A 21,654-nucleotide genomic window follows, 5' to 3' on the forward strand; every position below is an offset into this window, starting at 1 on the left:
CTATGTAACAATAGAAATTAGAAGATAGTGGAATAACATCCACCAGCTATCAAGAAAAGACGACAATGTTCCAAGATTCCTTTATCCAGCCATGATGTTCTTTATCTTTATTGCTCAGTGAAAAGGTAGGCATTTGTGGATACATAAGGATTTAGGGTATATACTTTGCATGTATCCTACCTGAAGAAAATACTAAAAATATGGCTATTGAATGAGAACAGGATCTCAAGAAAGGGAAGATGAAAGAAGAGGAAACAGTAATGAGTATATGGGATGGATATATACATATACATATATATATGTATATATATACACATACATATACACACATATATAAAATATAATGCACATATAAAATACAGATTATGAACTTGAAATTTATAAGTGTTATGTGAGGAATTGTTAATTGGGAAGACAAGAACCAGAATAAATTACAAATGAACATATATAATATATAAATGAATACAAAACAATCCCTAGGAATCCTAGGAATAACTTGAAATACAAAGATTTTGAACTACCTCAATAAAACTGAGGTTTTGGAGCCCTGTTATTATAGTGTTGGGAAAAAGACAAGCAAATATGTTTTCAAGGAGATCTTTGGAATGGGATGTGGGGAATAGGTAAATAAAACATCCTTTGGGAGGCTACAGATATTACTTCAAGGGATAAAAGAAAAACATATGTTCAATTATGCTTGTTAACTAGAGAAAGGTAACTACCAGCAGAATTTAAAAGTTTAGTAGAACTTCCAAAATAACCAAAAGGACAAAAAGGAGTGAACAGAAATGTGACCAGACAAAACAAAAGTAAAGAAATAGGAAACCAGCAATAAAGTTGAGTACAAAAAATTAAAGATGGAAGAAATATGATCAAATATTTCAGGGAATATACTAAATATAAGTTGGCTGAATTTCTCTAGCAAAGGCCCTAGACTGTCAGATCACATTTAAAAAGGAACATTTTGTGGCATGTGATTTATAAGAAATACACCTAAAATAATGAGAAAAATGTTAAAGAGAACACAACCGTAAACACAGCCAAATGCATGCAAAAAAGAAGCATTATTATACATATTATCTCTATAACTTTTGAAGTGGGATATAACCACAAAAATGTAAGTCTATTTAAATCTGTGTTAGAAATCCTATTCACTTGATATTAAAAATTCTCTCCTCCTTGAATGATTGCTGGAATTGGTGTTAATTTTCAGGAAAGAATAAAAAGATCAGGAACCATTTCTTTACCTTTTTGTAGGAGGCTTGAATGGCTTGTTTGAAGGCAGAATTATGGGTGCTGCTTTGCTTTCTCTTTGAGGAATAAAAAATTGGTACATGAAAAGAGCTCTTCTCTTGGCCCATAGCTAAACTTTGTTGATCTTTATTATCATCAAGAGAAATTAAATCCTCGTAGAAATCTGTTTCCAAATCATCTTCTTCAGTTTGTACCTGGAGAAAAATCCATATGAAGTAAGACATAATTTAGGAAATATTGGAGTTACTTGTGAACACTTAATGCAATGATCATTCATTCATTTATGCATTCAGTAAATGGTTTGTTGAAGACCCATCTTGCTAGAGAACGAGGTATAGTGTTAGTCCCTGTCTTCAGGGAGTCAAAGTTTAGTGAGGAAGAAAGATAATCACAGACACTTAATTCAATGTGGGTAGTGTTGTGTTGCCAAGGGGAGTGCCACAAATAACTATACAACTCAGAGAGGCAATACCAGGGAAACCTCTATCAAGGAAATGACTCCATAACTGAGATTTAGTGAGGTGATAAGAATAGAGAGTTATTTTTAATCTGCCTGTGAATTTGATGCCATTTGCAAGCTAATGGAAGGTATCTTTCAGAAAAGTGAGGCCTAGAAAAGGGACAGATCCTGTCCTACCCTGCTCTGGCTCCATCACCAACCTTTTAGTCTCATTCATATGTTGGGCATTAGCACTCCACTGGCCAAGTCTGCAAGACAGAGGACAAATAATCAAATAATCCATTGGTTCTGCCTGGTGGGTGGTTATCAGTTTTCACCTGACTGGGTCTGGGAAGAAGAAAAAAAAAAGCCAGTGGGACTTGAATTATGAGTGGAGCAGGTATTTGCCAAGTCCAAGGTAAATCTTTGTTATGGTTATGCTGGTAAGAAGAGAACAATGGACAATTTTTTTAAAGTTGCAAAGTAAATTGATTGAAGAGTACTTCTTTATGTTAAAAATGCTTGTCTGTACATCTGAAACTAACACAACATTATAAATCAACTATATTCCAATAAAAAAAATGCTTGTCTGGTTTGCAATGGAAAAATCCCTTGTTTTAAAATATTCAATATTAAAATGCACTGAGGCAAACCACATGTCACAATTAAATAGCTTGCACAATTAGTCAAGGGAAGAAATAACCCAGCTGTAAGAGAATCTTGCTCAACAGTAAAATACAGTCAAAAGTTCAGTGTTCCTTTGGGACATTGCAGGGCCTGCTAGTTAGCATTTAAAATGTCCACAAATGAGGCTCATCTGTTAACAAAGCAGTGCAACCATATCTAAATGTAGTTGCTGACATCTCTTTACCATTTGCCTAAAATAATTCAGACTACAAATATTTTATTTTATAAATTAACTCTCACACAAGAAAAGATGCGTCAGCCTAAAGAAAACAAAATTTGCACGTAAAGTAGGGGCATTGGGTCTCCTGGGCAGAAGCTCAGAGAAAATCTGACCACCTATATTGGCTTGGTGGGAAGGCAGTTTTATAGATGAGCAGTGCTGGAAAATTAGATTGAACTGGGAAACTGGGGCCTGGCCTTGTATGCCCTGCTAAAGCATTTGAATTGACGTCTAAATGCAAGATTTTGCATCTGATAAGTTCTTTAAAAATATTATTTGAGTGACTGAAAAGTTGAGAATGTTGTCATCACATTTGTTTTGCAAAGATCATGTTAACTACAGATAACTAAAGTAGAGGCGAGGAGAGCAGTTTAAAAAACTGTTGCAATCAGCCAAGTGATTCAGGAGAATGGCCAGGTATAGGGGAATGGTGGTTGGGTAGAGAGAAAGTGGTGGATTTGACAGATATTTAGGAGGTAAGTCAACAGAAGTTTTTGACCAAGTAAATGTGTATGTGTGTGTGTGTGTGTGTGTGTGTGTGTGTGTGTGTGTGAGAGAGAGAGAGAGAGAGAGAGAGAGAGAGAGAGAGAGAGAGAGAGAGAGAATGAGTGAGTGAATGGGAATGCTGTTTGATGAATGGGAATATGGAAAGCCAAGACAACATTTGAAAGGAGAAAGATGAGCTCCTTTCGTGAGGTGTAAGGAGCAGCTGGTGGGCTCTGATTAGCTCCATCTTCCTAGCTTTTTCCAGGAAGAGATGTTAAGCAAACTCTGGGGAAAAGGTTTAATCCTCTTTTACATCTTATTCTTAGCCCTCCTGACTACCTGTGGATCTTGTGGGCTGATGACCTCCTGGGGCTCGATATGTGTTGACACTTTCACTTTTGTGTTTGAAGAAAGGAGCTGGGTTTGTAGGGAGGGGCAGAAGAGAGTTAAGAGAGAGTTGGGGAATGGAGGGGACAGGGTGACACCTACTTTCTGTGGTGTGAGGGTTAGAGACAGAACCTGAAGTTGTGAATTTCACAAGGGATTTAGGGAGGCTTTGGGGGCATTGCAAATCTACGAAGGCTTGAGGCTTTGGGATATAGCAAGAGACCTTGTCTAGGTAGGTCAGTATATTGGTAAGAATCAAAAGTCTAGTGGTAACTGCACTCTGTAGTTTGCTGGTGACAGCAAGTGCTTTAGCGTACACCCAGTAGCGAGCAGCAGCTCCAAAGAAACGAGAGGAGGATTCCTGAGGCACTGATACGACTCTGGGGACTGGTGCAGGGATCTTATGGTATTTAGCTCTGCATTTAGCGTTTGGAAGATCCCTGAGGGGCAGAATTCTTCCTATGGTCTTCCATTCTGACTTCCTGTCCAATTGCCTTCCTTTCAGGAGCCCCCTCTAATCTTTGTGTGCCAGCCAGCCCATGATTTCATCTGTCTCAATAAGCTCTGATACTGTAGAGGAAAGGAAGTCAGATGCCTGCTGAATTTCTCTTCCTCTACTGTTTTCAGTAAGGAATAGCTTAGATTTGCACAGCTGCCTGTTAACGGTATGAACAAAGTAATAAAGAGATCAGTGGAAAGTAAACCAATAGCTGTGACCTTGGGTCTGGTCTTTTCCAAATCTTTGTTTGAAGAAATATCACCATGACCTTCCTCAGCAATTGAATATTATCTAAAATTCAATGACGTATAGTTAGAGATCAGCTCAGGCAGCTTCTTAAGGTTGGACAAGTTTCAGAACTACATGGATAACGAAATGAATCTACTTTCTTTTGAATGAGGATTTTTCAGGCTGTATTTCCTGATATAACTTGCCATACATGCTTGGGTTACTAAATTATATGGGTGGAATCAACATTCTGCTGGTAAATGTTTAACAACCAATTCTCTGAGAGGGAAAAAAAAAATCTGTGATTTACTACAGCGTTTGCCTTTTCTTGTGCCATAAATATTCCTACTATAGCTGATTTCAAGCTACCTATATGATGCCCCTGAATTCAAACTTGGGAAGAGATGCACAGTGGCAAATTATTAGTATTTTTTTGGTGGGACAACTAATGGTTTATAATGTTTAGCAAGGACTGACAGTTGGCTTTGATGGTTAAGTGTTTTGTCCTGCAAATTATTATATAGTATTTTTAAGATACAATAGGTGTAAGTAACCTCAAGGGCATAGTATCATATAAGTGTAAAGTGTTATCTAAGCCCGTGTTTGCTCTCTTGGGCTGAGCTTAATTAACATTTGTCACTTGTAAAACTGTATAAAAGGGATGCTTGCAGAGAATATAGGCAGTATGTTTCTTTGGAAATTATTGTATTTTGAAAGTAAGCTTATGGATTGGTTGTTTAGGAGTTAGAAAGCATCCTCCAACATAATGATATTATATGTAAATGTCTGGGTTTTAGCTCTGTCTACAAAGCCTACTCAATACATCTTAAGAATAGAATACATCTTCCATCATTGACAGACTTTTTGATGTTATTTTTTCTTTGGAAAAAGGTCTCTTTTGAGTTCCTATTCAGCATACCAGCAAGACCTTTTCTACCTCCCTTGGTAGTGGTGGACCCTCTGGGGTTAGCATCTTCTGGATCTGTGGGGAGATAGTGAGTATTCTCTTTACCTGGTCAGAGTCACGTGTTACTCTTGTCGCATCTACCTCCAGGCAGGGATGGGACTTCTCAGGGTAAGTCTCCCCAAACGTGTTTGAATTTGGCAGTTGGACCGCAAGGACATTTCTCCACACCCATTAACATATATTAGATGGTTTTTAAATTGAGTTTGTCAAACGCCTGTATTTATATGAATATAAAAGGTTTTTTCATTTTTAAGAAGGGATTGAGTGAATTTTGCTGAACACGTACTATCTGTAAAGTGGTCTCAGAAATCATTAGATTTTCTGAAATTCTCTCTAGTATGTCAAATTTGTATGCATGGATGTAGCCATTAAAGTCATGTCTTTCCTGTTTCTCTCATAAATTAAAAGAAACAAATTGTTTAGTTCAGCAAGTATGGAGTACTTATCATGTGTAAGGCACTGGGCTGGGTTCTGAGAATATATAGTGTGCTGCTTTTTACCTCTCAGGAAAACAAACAGAAAACCAAACCAACTAATAAAATGGGGTGGAAGGTAAGCAGAAGTACCCCCATTATACTTAAATTCATCTTAATTTTTTTTTTTTGGAAGCCAGGCCCTCTTTTATGTCTAAATTTTGTGGTTATCTGAGAGAACTATGGTAGAAGAAAATTCTGAATAAACCAAGTCATTTATCTGAGTGGGGACATGTTACAGCTATTTGTTCACGGGAGAAAGCATGGACTCTGGAATTTGGAAAAGTTGTGCTTAAATCTCTAATCCACTACTTACTAGCTGTTTAACTTTGGACAAATTAGTTTCCTTATTTTCCACCTGTAAATTGATGATAATAACACTGACCTTACTGGGTTGTAGAAGGATTAAACACCAACACATAAAAGGTGATGAAAAATGTTCATTACCTTTTTATTCTGTCCCTTCCTTCATGACTCATTTTTCATTGGAAATTTAGCTTATAATCACCATTGGCACTTGGAATGCCCCATGATAAGCTGTCGTACCTCGAAGTTGGCATTTTCCAGATTGGCCGGGAAACGGTATGGATTACTTGCTCTACTGCTTTTGACAGTTTTACATATTCCTCCAGTGAAAGAGTTATCGAGGACTTCTCCTCTGGCCTCTCCTGCCAGAAAATGAAACCTATAAACAAAGTAATTTTTAAGAATTCAATAGATGTAGAGCAATCTTTAAAATTTACTGTATATGAAAGAAATTATTCTCTTAGACGTTTTTGACTCATGACAAATGGCTTGAAGGAAAGCCCATTTTTTGTAGTTTATGGTGAGGTATCCAAAAAGGGCTGGAAGCCAAACTCAGCCCCTCTGGCTCTGTTAGGTTCTCCCTATTCCATTTATTTAATTGTTCTAGGCTTTCATCATGACATAAAATTTGAGTTTATAATTATTTCATGAGTTACAGGACCAGTACAAACTTTGGAAGTAGATTATGAAATAAATTATTACATAATTAATGCCAATCTGGGTTCTCTTCCTTCAGTATGATCCAGTAAAAGAATTCTTATAGAGAGCTAATAATGAAATAGTAATAGCAATATTTTAATAGAATTGTAATCATATTATTATAGTTTTTATTAATAACTATAATGATATTTAAAATTTGTTTAACAAATGCTTACATAATATTACTATAAGTCTAGTACTGTTTGATCTGTATTTAATATGAATATTATATTTACTTAATATTCATGATAACCATGTGATACAGATATAATTATTATACCCATTTTACAAATGAGGAAATTGAAGCATAGAGAAATTAATTAGCTTAGTACAAATCAAGTATTTAAGAAATTGTTTTGTGGTAGATAAAAACTTTTTTGGAATGCTAATTGTTTTCCAAGTTCTTATAGATATTAATATGTATTCTGTGAAAATAAAAGTTTTGTGTCAAAAATTTGATAATGCTGGATTACATAAGATGAGATAATAGAAAATATATATACTGGTCTCTGCCCCCCATTTCCTGGACCAGAGCTCTCAAAGCCCTTGTAATTTCCTGAATGATGAGAACACTAACAGCATCTTTTCTTCTAGTATTTGTTCTTTGACCCCAGTTTTTGACACTGAGCTCCTAAATCCCTTGGAATTTCTTGTGTGACAGCACTTGTGTGTCTTTTGTTCCAATGAGGTGACTCTTGGTGGGCTCCTGGATGGGGGCTGGTCACCAGAAAGTTCATGCCATGATTCAAGGCTTGGAATTGTTTGCCTTACCCTCCATTCTCCAGAGAGGGGAAAGAGGCTAGAAATAGGAGTAATGATCTATCACACGTATGTAATGAAGCCACCATAAAAATCCCCAAAGTATGGGGTTCAGAGAGCTTCTGGGTTGGTGAGCATATGGAGATGTGGGGGAGTGGTACCTAACCAGGGCATGGAAGCTCCTTCCCCTTCCCACATCCTTGCCCTACCCATCTCTCCCAATAGGATGTTCATCTGTATCCTCTATCATATCCTTTTATAGTAAACTGGTAAATATAAGTAAGTTATTTTACTGATTTCTGTGAGCAGCTTTTGCAAATTAATCAAACCCAAGGATGAGTTCTTGGAAATCTTCGATGTGTCAAGAGGCACAGGTGAGAACCTGAAGTTGCAATTGGCATCTGACATTGCAGGGGGCAGGGGCAGCTTTCCAGGACTGAGCCCTTAACCTATGGGATCTGACACTATCTCCAAGTAGATTGGGTCAAAATTCAGTTAAACTGTAGGGCTCCTGGCTGGTGACACAGAGAATTGCTTGGTTGGGGGAAACCTACCCCACATCTGGCATCAGAAGTGTTGTGAGTGTGGCAGTAGTGTGAGAATAAATGAGGTACACAGCAGGAGGACCCATATGTGAATCAGATCTCAGTAAAGCTGTTTTTTAAAAAAAGAGTGATTCCTCTGGGTTCTGTAAGTTGTATCTCTTAGTCAAATTCTCACCCTTACTGAATTTGTATCAATAGATATTTGAGAGAGGAAATAAGAGGAGCTGGTCTGGAAAGAACTTTCCAAAGTACTTAAATTTGCATGACAAACACGTATTTAAGACTCTTTCATTTTCTGAGTTAAGAGGGATCAATGAGGAAAAAAGAATTGTTTACCTTTAACTGCCTTATACCATGTACTATAAATTTGTCACAAACAAGAAAGGGCTTGAGAAGAATGGTTCCCAGGTCATGAGGAATCTATGAAGCTAGCAGCTGCTGGCAGAGAGCCTGAAGGTAGGATTTTTGTGGAGGTGACTCTGTCAGGGTGCGTCTGAGGAAACTTTTAGGAGTGAAGCCAACTATGCAGCAATTTTGAGCTCTATTCTTTCTCCTCCCCTCTGTGGCATTTAAGTTGACTTTAAATATTTTGGTGTTTCAAATACATTGTGGCTTTTAATATTTTAGGTTTCTAAAGTGCTTTATCTAATTTGGCTTTAATGTTATATTTTGTAACTTTTTGAATTTAATTAAAATTTTCATATATACAGATACATAAATATACATGTGTATTCATGTATTATACGTGTGTGTGTGTGTGTGTGTGTGTGTGTGTATGTATACGCGTTTGTACTTTGGATGAGCCTGAGAAAAAACAAACAGCATACTACTATCGCCTGATTCTTGCTTCAGATTTCAGACCTTGTGACTGATGTTGACAAAGTAGCAATGTTGGTATGTCTTATTAAATTCCTTCTTGGAGAGATGCCATTTAAAAAGAGGGATAGCTACCCCGGAAACTTCTTCTTTTGGGTAGAAATGTGTTGGAGGGAGGCAGAGATTCTAAGGCCAGCAGGTTAGAGAGATTCCAGTAAGCAGCTCTCAAAACTCTCAATCTCTGGGGAGGCGAGGAGAGGACTGGCTGTCCCTGAGCCAGTAGGTTTTGCTCATTTCTGAGAACTCTTGGGACAACAGCTCTGGTTGGCACGGGCCCACACGGTCCTTCTGCCAAAGTACACAGAGCATGTGGTCCTCCCCAGCTGTAACTCGAAAGTCTCGACCAACTGAACAAGAGGTGAGTTTGTAATGTCATTCCTAATCAATCAGAACATTAGAAAATGTGATAATCAGTGGGAGTTTCTGGCTGAGTTTTTCTTCCAAAGAAAGGAAAAAAAGAAACCATTTCTGTACCCTGATAAGATGCTGTTGAAACCTTCTCGATGAAATCAACTCTAATTAGGAGTTCTTAGGACAGAACCTCAAATCAGTTTGTAGTCATCCAACATACAGATGAGGAAACTACAGCCCAGAGATGTTCAATTACTTGGTCATGATCTAGTGAATTAATACAGAAGTAGGTCTAGAACATGGCTCCCCTTATTTCCAGACTAATGGCTATTCCATTGTACTGCTGTCCTTGAGTTTGTTTCAATAGCTTCTAGTTTTTATTCTAATCAAATGAGGTTGTATTTGCAATTTCTGTTGTTTGTCTTTGGTGCCTCAAGGTTTCATTTTATGCAAGTCTGGCCATACAAGTAAAGACAAAAAAAACCCCACTACAAAGCAATAAAAGTTTGTAGAAAACTATTTGCTTCTGGGCAAAAATTGAAAGAAGAATTCTTTACCATGAGAAAAGGAGAGTACAAGAGATTACTGGGTTTTCTTATGCTTCCAACTAAGGCTTAGCTCTTGTTTTCAATTTTTCTTGTATTTCCTCAAGTTTTCTCAGACACTGCCTCAGTGTAATGCATTTAGAATCCCTTGCCAAACCTCCAATGTCCTTGTGACCTAAAAGAGGAGCATTAGAATTTCTGAGCACTATTTAAAGATCAGGAGGAGGGTGGCGTGGCCCACCGAGGTTTCTTCCATTACGTTCTCATCTCTAAGGTGGATATTGTCCCAAATCAGAATGAAATGGTAGAAATAACCCAGGTCTTGGAGTTTGGGTTTGAATCCTGTTCCTCCATTTACTAGCCGTTAAACTTGGACAGGTTAGTTAATCTCTCTGAGGCTCCTTTTCCTGGTTTGTAAGTTGGGCAAGTAGAACCAGATGGTAATGCAGGTCTGACCTTCTGCCCTTAAACTGTACTGACCTACCCATACATCACATAGTCCATGTAAGAGGAAGTTTTGGACGCCCTCGCCATGTTCACATCTCCTCTTACTCCCCTACTTTTTCACATCATTGTTTTTTGATCACCCTATTTTTTCTGTGTTTGCCTGACTCCTTTCCTTCTGGCTCTGTCTCCACTATTGGCTCAGGGTTTGCCTCTCATGCTTGAAGAATGGTTTTGCTTCTTTAGCGTTTTCACTTTCAGTACACTCACAAGCGTACTTTTTGATACCCTTTTTCTCCATTGTCAGTAGGCGTTTTTGGCTAAGGTTTTCTTCCAGGGAATGGAGAAGAAGGAAACGATTTCTGCACATCGATAAGAAGATGCTGTTGAAGCACTCTCATTGAAATCAGCTCTAATTAGGAAATTTTAGGACCTAACCTCAAATCAGTTTGTAGTCTTCCAACATACAGATGTGGAGACTGCACATTTCTGAGTGGGTCCTCACCCTTTCAAGATATAGTCCCGGGAATCCACCGTGGTACCTCCCAGCTTGGCTGGCCTCCCACCAGTTTCCCCCGATTCCCTCCAGAGCTGTCAGAAGGCTATATAAGAATTAAAATAAATATGTTTATGAAGTACTCACAGCGTTGTCCGCTACGAACTAAATATGAAAATGCTAAATTCTTTTATTCCTTAGGAATGAGGATTATGGCCTGCGTGAGCTGCTTGAGCGTGGCAGCCTAGTGTCCGGGACAGGGCTGGTGAGAGGAGTAAGACATTCATGAGGAATGTAGACAATGGTGGGTCTCATTGTTTCATTGTTGCTTCCAACTCATTAGTTCTGAGATGGTCCTACTTCCCAAATGATAAAAAGATGATACATACCCAGTGCCCATCAGCTGTACACTAGGGATGGGATTATACTGCCGTGAGCATACTGATTTTTTTCTCCCACAATTCCTTTCATCTGAATTGTCTCCACAATCATTTTCTCCATTGCATTCCAACTTGCTGGCAATGCAGCGACCTAGTCAAGAAACAGCAACATTGACAACAAATGATCATTTAAGAAAGTATTTGCTGATTTGAAACATGAGTACTTTAAATTTCAAGGGAAGGTTGAAGGCAAGTTTTCATTATGTTTGATAAAAAATTAGGAAATATGGAAATGGAATGACAAACTGATGTTTTCCCTTATTTTTTAGGATTACAAGAGTCAGGATATAATTATTTAGTCACTGTTGAGCTCATTGTCTTAAATAAGGGAAATAATTCTAGAATCCCATTACCATTACAGTGAGCTTGCTGCGGAAATCATCTTCTGTAGGAGAAAATTAACAATAGGCTCAGAATTTTTCTTGATTCAGGATAACAGACTCAAGGTCACTGTTTTTTTCAAAAAAACTATAATTTCACACACACGCGTCTACTGGTACACATAACAACGTGGCTGAATGTCTGAAATTTTATGTTGGGTGAAATAAGCCCGACACAGAAGAGTCATGCCGTTTGAATCCTTTATCTGATGTTCAACAACAAGGAGAGAGATTAACTGGAAAGAGGAAAGCAGGAACTTTTTGGGTTTATGGAGATTTTCTGTACCTTGATTGGGGATTGTTTACATGGGTGTATATATTTGTCAAAATCAAATTGCACACTTACTATCAGTGTATTTTACTATACATAATTATTACATATTTTAATGTAGATATTCACTGTTTATGATTACTGTTAATAATTGTTTCACTGCATATAATTTACCATATCTAATTTTTTTTTTGGACAAATTAAATGCCTAGGTACTACAGTATTAGGTAGCAGTTTGAGTGAATTTAGATAATAGTACCAACTCCATGTACCCAGACAATTCCCTTCTTTTTTTTTTTTTTGGTACGTGGGCCTCTCACTGTTGTGGCCTCTCCCATTGCGGAGCACAGGCTCCGGACGCGCAGGCTCAGTGGCCATGGCTCACGGGCCCAGCTGCTCCGCGGCATGTGGGATCCTCCCGGACCGGGGCACGAACCCGTGTCTCCTGCATCGGCAGGCGGACTCTCAACCACTGCGCCACCAGGGAAGCCCCCCTTCCTTTTTAAACTTGATGAATTTCATAAGGATCCTAGGAATCAGTATGTGCCTATATATTACTGAAATTGAAATGGTTTATGTACAATGACAGATAGCCCGCCTCCTGCCCCTCAGCCTCTTGCCTATAGTCAGGGATGCGGGCATCTGTACCATTACGTACAGGTCTCACTGACAATGATTAAATGTTTTACTCAGGATTATCTGGTTACCTATTTTAAATTGTGATCAACATCTCACTACAGCTATGCATGACTATTTGGACTAACTGAAATGCTTGGGGAAATTGGGTATTCTATTGAATTAAATTTTTGTACTAAAAGGGAGTTCCCCAGAAAGTACTTAGTTTTTTGGTGAATAACATTCAGTAAGAAGGTAGAATGTAATGAAAGTAATTAAGTCCTCCTTTGATTATTCAAAATCTTGTATCGAGACCATTATTATAGTTCTGAGCATAATAAACATACAAGACTGAAAATACAGAGGGAATTGAATTCCTGTCATTCCCAAGATATCAACTGAAAGACGCTCTGTTTTTAAAACAGCACATCTCTAGTTTTTCTGTTTGTTTTTCTTAGGGCAGAGCAGAATGGGTAATTTAGTATGCAATAGAGATGCTTTTCCTAAAGAAAAAGAAAGGACAAATGTGATAGTTTTTAAAAGTTTTGAACCTAGCACTCACAAATATGAACAAAAGCTAATTTTTGATACAGTTACATTAAAAAATCTCCCATTTTATCAGGTGGAGGTAGGGGTACACATGTAAGGTACGGTTCTCATTAACCTAGGTTTGTGAGCAGGGTACCAGGTATGTTAGGAATTCTATTCATTTGGTACTTCCAGGGATATTAGAGAGGATTTATTAACAAGGGTAGGGATGAAAGCAAGAGGAATTCTCTTCAGTGATGTTTAGGAATGGGTGGCAGGAGTGATATAGGTCTGTGACGGGACACAGCTGAGAATGATTCCAGGACTTGGAAACACAATGGAATAGGAAGCACAAGGGGAGAGAGATTGTAAGCCATAAATATATGCTATACCAAAGAAGGAATGGGAAAAATGAAGGGAAATTCGGATAATACAGGATTTGTAGAAGTCAGCATGCTTTAGCCAGCACATGCATATATATACTTACACCTGGAACTATGTAGTCATTTGAATGGTACATGATTTTCCTATTTACTTGAACTGATTTGTGTTACTACAATGGTATATTATTTTTATAACTAGGTGCAAATTCTCATCTTTATGCTTAAAGTTACAACTTTGAGAGAGGAGTTGGCATAGTGCATGGGGATTATCCTCATGGGTACTTCTCAAAGATCCATGTATACATTAAAGTAATATATTCCATCTTGGGGGACTCTGAAGATGCAATCGTGAGAGAGGAAAGGAAAGATAGACATTTTTTGATGTTGTTGTTAACTGAGCCAAACATCATTCTGAGTCAGACAAATAATGGTCCATTCAACATTTTATTCCCTTTCAGAGTGGCATTAGTGGATGTTTCTAGGAGAGCACAGTGGTATATCATCTTCAGTGGAATATTTAACAACCAATAGGCCATGGCACCACTCAGTCAGAATGGATTCCAACCATATTTGTGCCAGGGATTAGCTGGTTAGTGGTTGGATCCTAGGAAGATCTAGAGATTCTTGGTGAAGGGATCTGGACAGTAGGGCAGAGGTCACTAAGAGACCTCAGGGTAGCAGCTGCTTACCAACCATTACAGATGTATTTCAACAGCTCAGTTTCTATCACTAGTTATGGACATATTGCTGATGAACTAGACGTCAGCTGTGCCTATACCACTAACTTTCCTGAACTCCCTCATTATGAATTGTTAGCTCATGGATGTGTCTAAAGCCTTCTCAAACTTGTGGATATTTCTGGCCTAAACAAAGCTCTTTTGTAATAAATCTCATAGATTTATCATCTATTGAATAAAAGAGCTCTTCCTGGTAATCTGTTCTAAAAACTACCCTTCAAGGTTCAAAGAGTTGTGCTTCAGTTCTAAATTTTTATCTTAATATTCTGGTTCTACTGTTAAGGTCTGCATTCCCCTGAGCCATTGCCATCAAGATTTTTCTTATATTCCCTCTTTTGTCAATATGTGACATGACCTTATTTTTGTAGGCATAATGTCTATCTCCCTACCCATGTCCCACCCTCACATCTCAGGTTTGGGGGATGAGGTACAGAGGGAAAACCCTGACACAAGCATTCCTGCCTGACACTCAGAAAAGATTGGCAAAGCTGAAGGCAGCAAGCAAGGAGTAAGAAGAGAGAAACATTAGACCCAGGTCTGGGGTCAATTTTCTATAGGAATTTGAAATCTGCTATTTAGTTCTAAATACTTTTCAGTGTATCTCAGAGTACACAGAAATGATGGGATTTTATTCATCTGAACTCTAATTTTAACTTTAAATTGACTATTTATATAAGAAATCAGTGAACGATGGCCCATGGATGAAAACTGACCTGCCACTTGCTCTTGTAAATAAAATTCTATTGGAACACAGCCATGCTCAATTGTTTATCTACTGGCTATGGCAGCTTTGATGCTAAGACACCAGAGCTGAACAGCTGCTGCATAGACCGTGTGGCCAGCAAAGCCTAGAATATTTGCTATCTGCACCTTTCCTGAAAAACTGCGTAGAAATCTCGTCTAGACTGTTCAAAGTGTTGAGCTTTGGAGAGCCATTAATTAGCAAGAGAATACATAGATTAAAGTGGTATATTCAAAATTTGATTATAATCTAATGATACTTAAATTAAAAAACTTACAATTTTCTGAATGAGAATTGGACTTGAAGGGAACATTGCCACCATTTAAATCATTTTCAACCTCCTCTTCTGACAATTACCTTTGGAGTCATTCAATGGACCACACCAGAAAATTTGTCACATCATCTCTAGTCATCTCCTTGACATACTATCTTAGCTTTAATATTCTTATCTTAATAAACGATATTAAAATTTTAAAACTGTCACCCCTTTTCAATTGCTTATTCTGATTCTAGATTTGTGCTTCTTAATAACCGATTTTTTTTTTTTTTTGCGGTACGCGGGCCTCTCACTGTTGTGGCCTCTCCCGTCGCGGAGCACAGGCTCCAGACGCGCAGGCTCAGCGGCCGTGGCTCACAGACCCAGCCGCTCCGCGGCATGTGGGATCCTCCCGTACCGGGACACGAACCCATGTCCCCTGCATCGGCAGGCGGACTCTCAACCACTGCGCCACCAGGGAAGCCCTAGCCAATTTTTAAAAGTATCTGCCTCTTCCTCCGTTTCCTTCTCCTCATTCTCTTCTTACTGCTGTATCACAGTGTAGGAACCTGGGAGTCGTACTTGATGAGCAAATGAATCAAGTAAGTGGTCAAGATGATTATAGCTTGAAAGCTGTAATTTTACACATGAATAGCGTGTAATTGGTAGCATAACACCCCTGTCCCCACAGGCTTAAAATATGGTGGGACTTCTCTATCATGACTTTCACTGGGAGTCAATTGGAATAAATTTATTTAGTCATTTTTAATGAAGACTGAACATTTTCCAAAAGTACATTACCACTGTCACAGCGGAACTTATTCTTGCAGTCAACCTCTTCAATTTTGCAGAGCTTAGAAGGGATGCATGGTTGAAAGGTCATGAGGGGCTCAGTACATGGTTGTCCTCCAAACTGACTGGGGCGCAAGATGGACCTAACTTTAAACTGAAAGAAAAGGAGAGAAAGGTGAGTAACTGAGGCTGGGTCAAAGCCAAAAACTATCTAAGAAAACTGGGCTTCTCAATCACAATAGTGATTTTTCCTATAGTGGCGTTTGCTGAATTAAATAATGACTTTTTCCAGTTCTATTATTGTGTGTCCTTAGGGAAGTCAATACTTTTTGGGTCTCACTTTTCCAACCTGTAAAATGAGGAACTGGGACAAAAGATTTCTTAAGATTTCTAACTCTGAAATCATATGATTCTAAATTGAATAGAAATCAAATGCACACATATTTACTGAGCGTGTCCTGAGTGCAATAAATCTTCCAGGTAATAACAGTAGCTCTTTTATTCCTCAAAGATAGTGTGATGTGATAAATGTGAAAGGATTTGGGGGCTCTTTTGCATGAGGAAGCCACCATGGAAACCAGGGCTGACACATTCTCCTCACTTTAAAAGATTTTAAACAGGCAGTAGTAAAACAAAGAGTCAGAGACGGAAAGAAATAGGACAGGATTAAAAAGTACTGACTTTGAAGTCAGAAAAATCCAAGTTCGAAATGTAGTCTTCTATTCATTAGTGGTGTATTCTTGGGCAAATTACTTAACCCCTAATGAGCTGTCACTTCCTCATCTATAAAATGGGTAGAAAAACAATGTGATGTGAAGTTTGAATAAGGTGATGTACGTAAAGGGCGTAGAACAATTTCTCTCAGAGAGTGGGTGCTCCAATAATGAGTTCTTTCTGCTTCCCTAATGTCTGAATGCTTAGCCCCTGCCCTGACTGGGGTTCACACGGGCCAGTGTCCTTACAGGAATGAGCTTGAGATGGGTAAATATTGCAGCTGGGGACAATAAACAAATAGAGGGACTTTCCCATGGGGAGAGGGATGTTAGAGGAAAGGCAAGGAGTCATTTTAATTAATGCCCCTCATTTCTGTCTGATTTTAAACCTTGGACTGAAATCCCCATTTTTTAGCACTTGTTTTTGCTTTGTGAGCTCTCAGAGGGCACAGGCAGTGGAATTCAGAGCTGGGCGAGTGCAATACCAATTCTGGGGGGTAGAACATTGTTTTTGGTGTTCACATGACAAGAAACCATGCAAAATGAATCCTCCTTCCCCCCCAACATGTTGCTAAATGGAATTTTCCTGCAATGGAAGCTGGGACAGTTCATTTTCAAATATTGAAGAAATTCAGCATTTCTATGACTGTTGAGTCTGTCAGGGAATTCGAGAATTTTACTGTGATTCCGACTTCCTGAATACACCCACATATCACCTACCTGTTTTTCAACACAAGGGTCACAGTCTGACCACGGTCCATAATCTCCCAGAAGGCAATTGATAGGACAAGTTTGCCAGTTACATTCTCTGGTCTCCTGCTTGGTGCAAAGCTGGTCGCAAAAGTTTTCCAGATAGTACTGATTCACAACGATTTGTCTGTAACAGTGAGGAAAAAGCTGCTCAGAATGAGTGTATTCATTGTGGCTCCAGCTCCATAAGAAAAAGATCATCGACTCAATTACAGTGAATACAAGGAAAGAAGGTTTTCATGGAAAATCAGGCAGTGTGGCATATGTGCAATTCTTACCACTTACTGGAACTCAGCACTGGGTCCATAATTTGTTGGGCCCTGTGCAAAATGAAAATGGGGGGGGCTCACGTTCAAAGCTTATTAAGAATTTCAAGAAAATGACTGCAGAGCATTAAGCCAAGCACAGAGCCCTTCTCAGTGTGCGGTCCTGTGTGACTGCGCAGGTCACACGTCCATGAAGCTGGCCATGACTGAATTCCTGGAAGGGACTGAAAGGGAAAGAAAAGGAAGAAGAAAGTTTCTGCAAATTGCTTAGAAGATGACAACACAGGGTGATAAATACAATGATTGTGATAGAGCCAGAGTGCCGTGGGCCCAAAGAGTAAGGGAGAAAGTGACATGAGAGATACATTTTGAAAAATTCATGTGAATTTCCCAGGCAAGAAAGGGAAGGGCATTCAGAAGGAAGATCATGTGCAAAGATTAGAGGTGGAGAGTATGACACGTCTGTGGAGGGACTTGTGGGACGGACCTGAGAAGTGCATAATTGAGAGGGATGGAATATATTGTGGTACTTTATTTGGTAGGCAGTAGAGAGCTACTGAGGGACTCTTGAGTAGAGAAGTATTATAAACAAATCTGTTCTTACATCCTTCGTGGATGGTTTATTGGGGCAGTCAGTTGGTGATTTAATGACACTCACACTACATATGTAAAAATAGTTTTCTAAAATAGATCTCAAAAAAGTGCTATAACAGTTAAAACACATTAAATATATGCCTTTCTCCTCCAAGTCATGTGTGCATCTTCATGGACTAGAAATATCTAACAGATTTAAAGAAACTGTGGGGGATGAGTAGTCTGAATTGATGAAAAGGCTGAATTATTAAATGTTATCAAGTAAACACAGTTTCTTGCCTACTGGTCCATGACAACAATCAAGCTAATAGCTAGCAGTGCTGATCAATTGAGGTCCTGTTAGACTGAGTAGAAAATTCTCTATAATTAACTCTCTAACGGTAGGCAAGCAGAGTTATGTGCTGATTGAAAAAAAGCCTGAGTAGTGATTCTAAGTTAGTCAACTGAAAATATTGCACAGATTCTTAATTAAATTTCTTTGAAACACCTCAATTTTCGTGGAGAACAAAAGTAGACTCCATTTCAACCTTATGTGGAAAAGACCTCAAATTCCATCCAAATTCATGAATTCTTTTCAGAATTAAAAAAAAATTGTGGATTATAGTCTGCAAAAGTTATACTTTTAGATATATTTTTTTCCCATCACTTAGTGTGGCACTTTTGATTTTGCTAACCCTGTCCTTGAGGTTTTACAGGGCACAAAGAAAAGCTACAAAGTCCACACCCACCTCTGTCTGGTCTGGGTTCCAGAATTGCAGGTCTTTGAGCAGCTGGACCACTGAGTCCATGGGTAATGATCACAGAAACAGGCTTGGCCCTTGTCAATCAGAGCACTCAGCAGGATGAAATATAAGACGGAGTGTCTGGCCATGCCTGGAGAGCCTCCAGACCCTGAAAAGAAATGATATAAAACATACCAAACATCTGTGAGGTAAAACTTTACAGGTCATTCTCAGTTACAACCTCAAATATGATCTTAGAAAACATCTTGCCTTCCTTAAGGCAAAGTAACACCTGTAAATTCACATGCTTATGAGTATAAATGTTATTTCTAAAGATTTTTAGGGTGGACATTCCCATAGTTACAAACCCCAGTACTAGTAAGTTTCTCTGAACTGTCAGTGATAGGCTACAAGACAAACTATGTAGTATATATTTGTATCTCATTTCATTCCTAAATGGAAATTTTTATGTAATCTTATACTTTTCAAAAAAACTGCTTATTGTGTGTGGACAGTGCCCTCAAGTACTACCTAGTACTACCTTTCAGTTTTTCATACTTTTCTGGGCCTGGGGAAGGACTTTGGAACCCTTCTTTTTGAAGCTCTATTTACTTTTCTGGCACCTTGGAAGCTTGTTAAAGAGAGTTCACTGCCCAACTATCTCTAGTTTTAGAGTCATAGAAGTTAGAGCTGGAACGGATCTTTGAAACCTTCAGATTAAACTCCCTCATTTTATGGATGATGAGACGGAGGCTTATGCAGGAACAGTAAGGTTGAGACTACATGACAAGTAACAGCCCAAGACTCCTTATTCTTGGATGAGATGCATTCCTTCGTTTAATTTCTAATAATGCTAACTAGTGTTCCTGGAGCATCTAGATGCTTGGAACTCCACTACCCAGAACACGAGAGGGTTTATTCAGATGTGGCTGAATGCCAGAGAAAACTTGGACCAGTGGTTCCTCATGTGCTGTGGAGCCTTGAGGATCTGTGTGTTATTGGATGGAAATTGCAAAACTGTTATCTGCCCTCCCAATATTGCCATTTTGATTTTTGTATCTCTAACAAAACACACAACATGGTTAAATATGTACAGAAAATGCTGCTGTAATTAGTATAGTAACTTCCATTTAAAGAAATATTAGTAGAATGCCATTCACCTAATTTCTCTGTGTCTCAGTTTTATTATCCATAAAATAGGGAATGCTTTTACCTTCTTCATAAGACTTTTGTTAGGATTCAGTAAGAAGAAAATTCATGTAAAGTGCTTAGAACAATCCTTGGTATAAAATCATCACTCAATAAATATTAATTTTTCAAAAGAGTAGTAACACTTGAGTGTTTCAAAGTTAATTGTAGCTATCGGTCATGAATTTTTCAAAATAATGGGCTCCTCAAATTAAAGCAAGAACCTTGTGAAAATTGAAAATATGTTTTGATGTTAAATAAGACTATCCATGTTTAACATGATTTAGAAATATGGCTTTAGTTACTTTTCATCTTACAAATAAAATCAGATCCCTGACCATCTTTTTTGAAATTACAATTTCCCACCAGTGTTTCCTATCCTCCTTCACTGCTTTATTTTTCTCTGTTATTCATACCTTCCTAATATATAAAGTACTATGTAATTTAAATAAATATCTCCTCTTTCCTTTCTCCTTCTTCACTAAAATATGAACACCATGACAGTTGATCTTTTTTGTCTGTTTTTTTCATTTCAGCATTTAGAAGAATGAGAGCAAGCATACCACGCAATGAATAAATGTTGTAGAATTGAGTCTAGGAAACAGTTTAGAAACGGGTTTTGATGAAATCTGAATAATGTAATTTAAGTCCATAATTACAGCCACTTCTGTAATATTATTCTCAAAATTTCTGCCAGATTAAGTATATTTCATAGACTAGAAATGAACTTGTCTGTTCAGTTGTCACCCATTGTTTCAGGAAGAGTGATAGTTTGTAGCATAACTGGTTTATTTCTAGTTTGTTGTAATAGTTGATTGAAATAAAAAACTAGATCTCTTGAGATTCAAATTTATTTTTAGAACACCATAATATATTAAGTTAGTCTGCCTCTTATTTATTTGATAATATTTATTGTGTTCTAAAATATATAGAAATGCATGAAGAAGAAAATTAAGATGATTTATTATATAACCAACCAGAAAAATTCTGCTGACATTTAAAAAATACATATAATATATGCCTGCATTTGAAAAGTTTAAAAAGAACAGAAAGAAAAATGTAACACCTGAGGTCTCTTCTACCTATAGCCAGAACCTCTTCCTACACATAATCACTTTTCTCTTTTTATAGGTAGAAAATGGAGGGAAAATTCTTCCACACATTCCCTTACACATATACATGTATGCATGTTCTTTAAATATATACACAAAAAAGAAGTATGATGTATATTACTCTGTACTTTTTTCATTTCACAGTATACTTTAAAGATATTTCCATATTAATAGATGTATATCTACTTCAATTTTTTTCCCCTTAGCATTCTTTTTTTTTTTTTTTTTGCGGTACGCTGGCCTCTCACTGTTGTGGCCTCTCCCGTTGCGTAGCACAGGCTCCGGACGCGCAGGCTCAGTGGCCATGGCTCACGGGCCCAGGCGCTCTGCGGCACGTGGAATCTTCCTGGACCGGGGCACGAACCCGTGTCCCCTGCATCGGCAGGCGGACTCTCAACCACTGCGCCACCAGGGAAGCCCCCTAGCATTCTTTTTTTAAAAATTTTATTTATTTGGCTGCATTGGGTCTTTGTTGCTGCACTTGGGCTTTCTCTAGTTGTGGTG

The 21,654-nt window shown here is 38.2% G+C and overlaps 1 protein-coding gene across 1 annotated transcript in view; it reads right to left on the reverse strand.

Annotated features, from left to right (window-relative positions):
* The window catches only part of C6 (complement C6), an 85,895-nt gene extending 66,896 nt beyond the window's left edge, over positions 1 to 18,999 (reverse strand). Inside the window, exons 1-6 of the mRNA XM_065874006.1 lie at positions 18,857 to 18,999; positions 17,239 to 17,395; positions 15,815 to 15,959; positions 11,051 to 11,192; positions 6,187 to 6,325; positions 1,248 to 1,448 (exon numbers count right to left, since the gene is read on the reverse strand). Coding sequence (XP_065730078.1) covers positions 1,248 to 1,448; positions 6,187 to 6,325; positions 11,051 to 11,192; positions 15,815 to 15,959; positions 17,239 to 17,395; positions 18,857 to 18,999 — 927 coding nt within the window. The remainder of the gene's footprint in view (positions 1 to 1,247; positions 1,449 to 6,186; positions 6,326 to 11,050; positions 11,193 to 15,814; positions 15,960 to 17,238; positions 17,396 to 18,856) is intronic.
* Between the last annotated feature and the right edge of the window lie 2,655 nt (positions 19,000 to 21,654).

This window comes from Phocoena phocoena, chromosome 3, assembly GCF_963924675.1.
Source record: "Phocoena phocoena chromosome 3, mPhoPho1.1, whole genome shotgun sequence".
NCBI lineage: Eukaryota > Metazoa > Chordata > Mammalia > Artiodactyla > Phocoenidae > Phocoena > Phocoena phocoena.